This window comes from Setaria italica, chromosome V (assembly GCF_000263155.2).
Source record: "Setaria italica strain Yugu1 chromosome V, Setaria_italica_v2.0, whole genome shotgun sequence".
In the NCBI taxonomy this organism is placed as follows: Eukaryota; Viridiplantae; Streptophyta; class Magnoliopsida; order Poales; family Poaceae; genus Setaria; species Setaria italica.
In genome coordinates this window covers 19323382-19329654 of record NC_028454.1, presented here as the reverse complement: position 1 = coordinate 19329654, position 6273 = coordinate 19323382, and the positions used below count along the sequence as shown (strand labels likewise).

General features: G+C 49.5%; 2 protein-coding genes across 2 annotated transcripts in view; one reads left to right on the top strand and one right to left on the bottom strand.

Annotated features, from left to right (window-relative positions):
* LOC101767359 (homeobox-leucine zipper protein HDG4) overlaps positions 1–3147 on the top strand; it is a 6317-nt gene extending 3170 nt beyond the window's left edge. The window contains exon 3 of the mRNA XM_022826271.1: positions 419–3147. Coding sequence (XP_022682006.1) covers positions 419–592 — 174 coding nt within the window. The 3' untranslated portion in view covers positions 593–3147. The remainder of the gene's footprint in view (positions 1–418) is intronic.
* On the bottom strand, positions 2808–5152 carry LOC101766540 (probable LRR receptor-like serine/threonine-protein kinase RKF3). Its single transcript, XM_012845972.2, is given in 1 exon segment — positions 2808–5152. A coding segment is annotated over 1 exon segment (1911 nt). The 5' UTR covers positions 4958–5152; the 3' UTR covers positions 2808–3046.
* Positions 5153–6273: the final 1121 nt, after the last annotated feature.

The window sequence follows — 6273 nt, the reverse complement described above, 5'->3', positions numbered from 1 at the left end:
AAATTTTTTTTTTTTCAATTGCCAAACAGGAGAAAGGGGTTTTAAATCCTGTCTTTTTATAAAAAAAAAACTTGGGGGTTTGGGGCCTTTTTTAAAAAATGGGCCCCAAAAACCCCCGGGGAGGCCCCCCCATTTTTTGGGGTAGCCCCCCCCCAAAAAATATTTCCCGGGGGAAAAGGGGGTCAAAAGGTAAAATGGGAAAAAAAAATTTTTGGAAACCTTGAAGGTTTTATTTTTGCCCCCCCCCCCCCCGCCCCCCCCCCCCCCCCCCCCCCTCATATCTCAACCATTACGTAGATCACCTGCCAATATATAGCCTTTACTAACAAACTGCAGTTCAATCTGTTCATGTTATGCACCTCAGTATTCCTTACATCAGCATTGAGCTAACACTTGTTATTCATCATTCTTCCTACAGTTTGAACGCCTACAAGCCATTGCTGCAATGCGGCAGAACATAGCAAATCCTAAAGAAGAGCTTGGGTCTTCCTCGTCAGCATTCCAGACTCCAGCACCTAGTAGTGCAACTGGGTCTCAGCCAGATCCAGGACCAGGAGCATATGTGCCCAAAGATGAACCGCCATCCATGTAGGCCATGGTCATAGCGGCTTAATGTTCTCCTCTGGAGCCCCTTCAGTATTTCCACCATCTTTGAAGCATGGCAATGCTAAACTGAACAAGATTAGGAGGTACCAACGGGAGCACTAGAAGGGATGAACAAGCCCCACTGAAGCTTTAATAGGACATTTCATATAGGAAATGTTCTTAAAAGAATAATGAAAGCTTCATTGAACTTCAGGATAAGATGCTATAGCATCTAGTTTGTATGTCATGGCATGTCTGTGTATGGACTTAAACACAGTTATGTGTGTTGCTGCTCAAGGTTCAGTTCATATATGCCTTATAGTTAAGATATGTTTTCCTTGCATTGAACTTATCCTGTTCATCTAAACATGCTGTTTACTATGTTCCATTTATCAATAAATGTTACTACTGCTAAGTTATTGAAGTTAGTATGACTTACGAAGTTCAGGTAAGGTTTTCAGGCTTTCAAATACTTGCTTTGCTGCCATGTGCCATCGTTTCAATTATAGAACCAACCAAATCGACCACTATCTGGGCATTTCTTGTTACATGGGTCCCCTAAACATCCAGAATGAATAGCTTGCCTGCTCCAGTGGGATATGAAAGCAGTACAGTGGCTGGCAATCATACTACAGCACCAAGCTGCTCTCGTGCACTTGAGGTTGGAGTGTTGGACTGATGGACCCGACACACATAGTGGCACATACGAATTTCATGGTTATTTTTTTCATGGTCAGTGATGCCACATGGGACAATATAAATTTAACTTTTATACCTTACATGTGCGATTGTTTCATAGGATCACTTAGGACAATATAAATTTTTTTCATGGTCAGACAAGCAGGAAGTGAGATGGTTAACACTTAGTGTAAGGCATGTGTTCTTAGGAAGATCGAGATCCTTCCTTAAAAAGGTATGCTAGCTATTTGCTGAGCTACACTATCTATCTATACAGCAGCTCTTCCTTCAGATCTACAAAAACTTCAGTAGCATTCAGAATGCTCAGCTGTAACCAACTTAGTGCGTAGAAAGTGCTAGATATATATAATACAGATAAACATTTAACTGGATCTCAGGATCGAGAACCATCCATGAGAAAGAAGCAAATGATCTAGATATGATATATGTAACTCAGTTTGACTAGAGCGAACTATCACTCAAGTATTAATGAGCTCGCTGTCAATGATTACCCCAACAATATTTTGATTACTATGTTAGTAAATATGTAACAGCTAATGGTTACGCTTAACATTAACTCCATGATGATATTTCTACTTTTGTTTGGTTAACTCATTGACCTTGGTGGTAGATACATATATCAGATATTGTGCCTTCAAAATCTTACATCAGAGAATATTGGTGTTGCTAATAATAACAACCCTACAGGCCTAGAGTCATCCCGCTTCTTGTGTCCCCGAGGAATAAAGATCAAAGGACCAAAAGCAGTTCCTCTGGTATTTTTCTTGGCAGTGTAAATAAAAACCTTGAGACAGATAAAAACAACATAACCGATATGCAGGGTCTGATTTTTAAGTTTATGATTCCTCCTTACGGCATCTAAATGAAATACAGTATACATATAAAAAAACTCGACCCACGGGGGAGACTCCCCTTGGGCATTGTTATAAGAAGGTGCCGCGCTTCGAACCCAGGTCAGGAGGGAGTTCCCATGACTCCTGGAGTTCAACACTCTAACTAGTCCACCGCGAGAAGCTGGGCATCCAGTACACACAGAAGTTGATGGCATCATCTATCCAGAAGATTTCCTTGCTCTTCCATCCAAATGATATGTACTAACTCACACCATCTTCTCCATTGCAGGTTATCTTTTCGACTATATATTGGCTCCGTACGTGGGCTATTTTACAGAGGTTGGCTTCACAGGACTTGGTTGTTGCGGCATCACTACGATTGGCGCTGGTTGCCAAGGAGTTATTTACCCAGGCGTATGGGTGGCGGTCTAGTCTAGAGATTGATTGTCATTAGTGTTTGGGATAAGTTTTCCCTTTTTTTAGGCTATGTGCATCCCACTATGCAGAGGTCGGAAGTGTTTTTCAGGACTTTGTATCAACTTGATGTAATGCTCTTGAAATTTAATAAAGCTTCCTTATTGAAAAAAAAATTCACACCATCTAGAACTGAGTTAGCTTTCAACTTCAAAGCACAATGAGATTCAGCAAGTTATGAATCTAATTTATCAGGGGAGATGTTTTGAGTTCGAATTTGTTAACCTCCATATCCAGAATCCGGATAAACAGTTACTGCAGGTTGAAAGCTAAATATACAGGAATGGAAAAACATCACTAAAAATGTTTCAATGAATTCAACTGTCACACAAGAACCTTACTTTTCCTGTGTGGGAGCAAAACTAAAATTGCTATATACAACAGTTGCCTGGAGTATGTAATCCAACAGTTTCCTGCAGTGAATTCTAGCAATACCTTTCACTAATGGGCTACAGTCATGTTTCATTTGGAGACGCCAGAGCAGCGTCCTCATTTGCATGAATAAAAGATCGGAAACCAGAGGGGCTGAACAGCTGACCTGAGCCACTGCTGCTGGCTGACCTCTCAATCTCAGCCAGGTTTGCAACAACAGGGATTGGCCTCTCCGGAATAATTAACGGACTTGGTGCAGAATCAGCCTCAAGTATCTTCAGTGCCTGCTCCATTGTTGGTCTTGCGTGCAGCTGGGGATGTGTGCAGAGTGCACCGACAAGGACATACTTCTCCATAACCTCAGTTGGACCAGGCTCAATCATTCCTTCTTGGATCACCTCCACTGTCTTCCCCCTCCTCACCAAAGACCAAGCCCAATCAGTGAGCACAAAGCTCTGGCCCTCGCTGAGAGAAATGAACGCCCTCTTTCCACTCAGAAGCTCAAGAAGTACAACCCCAAAGCTATAGACATCACTCTTCTCAGTCAATTGGCCATACAGTGCATACTCTGGGGCCACATAACCCAGTGTTCCAGCAACCCTTGTGCTCACATGTGTCATTCCCTCAGGCGCAAACTTGGCCAGTCCAAAATCAGCTACCTTGGCCTCAAATTCATCATCAAGTAAGATATTGCTTGCTTTGATATCCCTGTGAATAATGGCCGGCTGCGCACCACGGTGCAGGTAGGCCAGGCCCCGTGCCATCCCAACGGCAATCCTCTGCCTCACTGGCCACGCCATCTGGCACTCTCCGGCGCCGAACAGATGGTCGTGGAGGCTGCCATTATGCATGAGGTCGCAGACGATCATCCGCTGGTGTCCCTCTCTCTGCGTGGTGGCGATGCAGTACCCGCGGAGAGCGACCAGGTTGACGTGACGCACGCTGGCCACGACCTCCACCTCGTGCGCGAAGGCGGCATCCCCGGCCGCGGAGCAGTTCTTGAATCGCTTGACCGCCACCTCGGCACCGTCGCGCAGCACTCCCTTGTAGACGTTCCCGAAGCCGCCGCGGCCGATGATGCTCTCCCTGGAGAAGCCGTCCGTGGCGGCCTTGATCTCGTCGTAGCTGAACTTGACGAGCGTGGTGCTGGCGCTGATGGACTCCATGGCCTGCGAACGCTTGCTCCTGGTGTCCGCCGCCAGGGAGGCGGCGGCTGCTCGCGCCCGCCTCCGCCTCACGATGAAGAAGGATCCCGCGGCAGCGGCGAGAAGTAGCACCGCCGCGAGGGAGCCGAACGCGACGCCGTAAATCCATGGGGCGGCGCCGGAGCTTTGGGATTGAGGAGGGTTGGCCTTGAGTAGGAATAGGCAGTAGGCCGTGGCCAGGTCGGCGGGCCCGCGCGGGCTCGCCTTGGCGCCGGCGTAGATGGGCGGGTACTGGACGCACCCGGTGACGCTGTTGTTCCCGGCGCCGGGGGATCCAGGCAGGAGGTACGCCGCGGCGGCCTTGCTGAGCGCGGTGGTGCAGGCGGTGCAGTCGGGGACGGCGGAGAGGTCCCGGTTGCAGCTGGCGCCGATGTCCTGGCGCGCGGAGGGCGGGACGCGCGCGTCTAAGTCGGCGAGCGTGGAGACGTTGCCGCATCCCGGGGAGGCGAGGACGGTCTCTAGGCCCTAGAGGCCGCAGGCGGAGGCCCGGACCGGGATTGGCAGCGCGGTGCGAAGTGGGCCCAGGCATGAGGAGGCGCCGGATGGGAGCACGAAAGAGGAGGTGGCGGCGAGGTGGAGCGAGAGGAGGAAGGTGACGGACTGCGTGGCGAGCCCGCAGCGGGAGGCGTCATCGGCGGGCAGCGGTGGCGCGAGGAAGGGGCGCAGCGCGGTGAAGTTGAGCGCGCATTGCGGCGGCGAGGGGGAGGGGGCGGCGGGCTGGGATCGGAGCGGAATGGGGCGGAGGAGGAGGGCGAAGAGGAGGAGCGGGAGGAGATGGGGGCGGGACATGGGAGGCGGAGCGGGAGGGAGGGAGGCAGATGGGGAAGAGTGGGTGAGGCCGTGAGGGTGGGGTGGGTGGTGGAGTGAGGGATAGGGTTGTCAAGGGGGGTTGGCGGCGGTGATTGGGATGGACGAGGGGAAGCAGAGCAGAGCAGGCAGCTGGGGGAGGAAGAGGCGCTGCTGCGGGCGGGCGGCGGCCAGGGGAGGAGAAGGGAGAAAAGGTAGGCCCATGGTGTGCTGGATAAGCTGTGCAGCCACGCGACTGGTCAAAGGATGCTTTGGAGGGGAAGACCGCTGATTTATCTCAGGAAAAAAAAGTTAGATGATCACGAGCTGAAATGTGTAAGAACTTTCGAAAGGTCAACCTACTCTCCAAGCATGTTTGCTTTGCTCACCCAGAGCTGAGACTACTTTTTTTTTTCCGAACGGAGAGAGCTTTGTTACTTAAGAAGTATCATCACAAAAGAGTATATTAACACACTCAAAAACATGGGAAAAGGAAACACAACACTAGTTCGAACGCAAGGTTAGATGAGCTAACTCGTGCGCAACCTTATTTTGATCTCTCCGAACCTCGGCAAAGTTCAAGCTGCTGCTGACTTTCATGTAGGACATACGGACGCCACCAAGGACCTGTTCACTCCATCCAACTTGAGCATTTCGATCACCCTTGAGCAGTTCGCTCCCAATACCATATCATACTCCGGCCACTTTGTAGCTAGTCAGCAAGTGCTTCTGCCTCCTCTGCATCCCTACAATGTTGCAGCCATCGCCAAATCAATGCCTTACTCAATTGGTCTCTAATAGTAATTCCAACTGTCGTTGCTCCCGTCTCCTTAATAAAAACGCCATCAACATTAATCTTGAGCCTGCCTTCTGACGGAGGAGATCATTTCTTGGGAGCATTCACCTTCCTCGACATGGGTCGAGTCTTTTCTCGCTCATCCTCAACAGGGAGTTCTGTCGGGCTTCGGGTTTGGAACAGAGCGTCTATGTATCTCGTCAAGAACACCACCGACCCAGGAATTGAAATTTGCTCCCCAGCTTGCATAACTCCATTCCTAACATTCCAACATCTCCATATTAGCATAAGAAAATTCGAAGCAGTGATCATACCTGTCCAAGAGTACAAGCAACCACTCTGATCCTGTGTATACTAGGTCTTCTTTTGCTGGCAGTGACAAATGCTTCCTGAGCTCTTGGCGCAATGCTCGCGCATGTGGGCAAGTAATGACCGCATGAAAGCTGTCTTCCCTGTGATTTTCACATAGCTCATAGCCGCTCTCCTGCTTTCAGATGCCGGTGGTATTTATTTGCTCGGCATT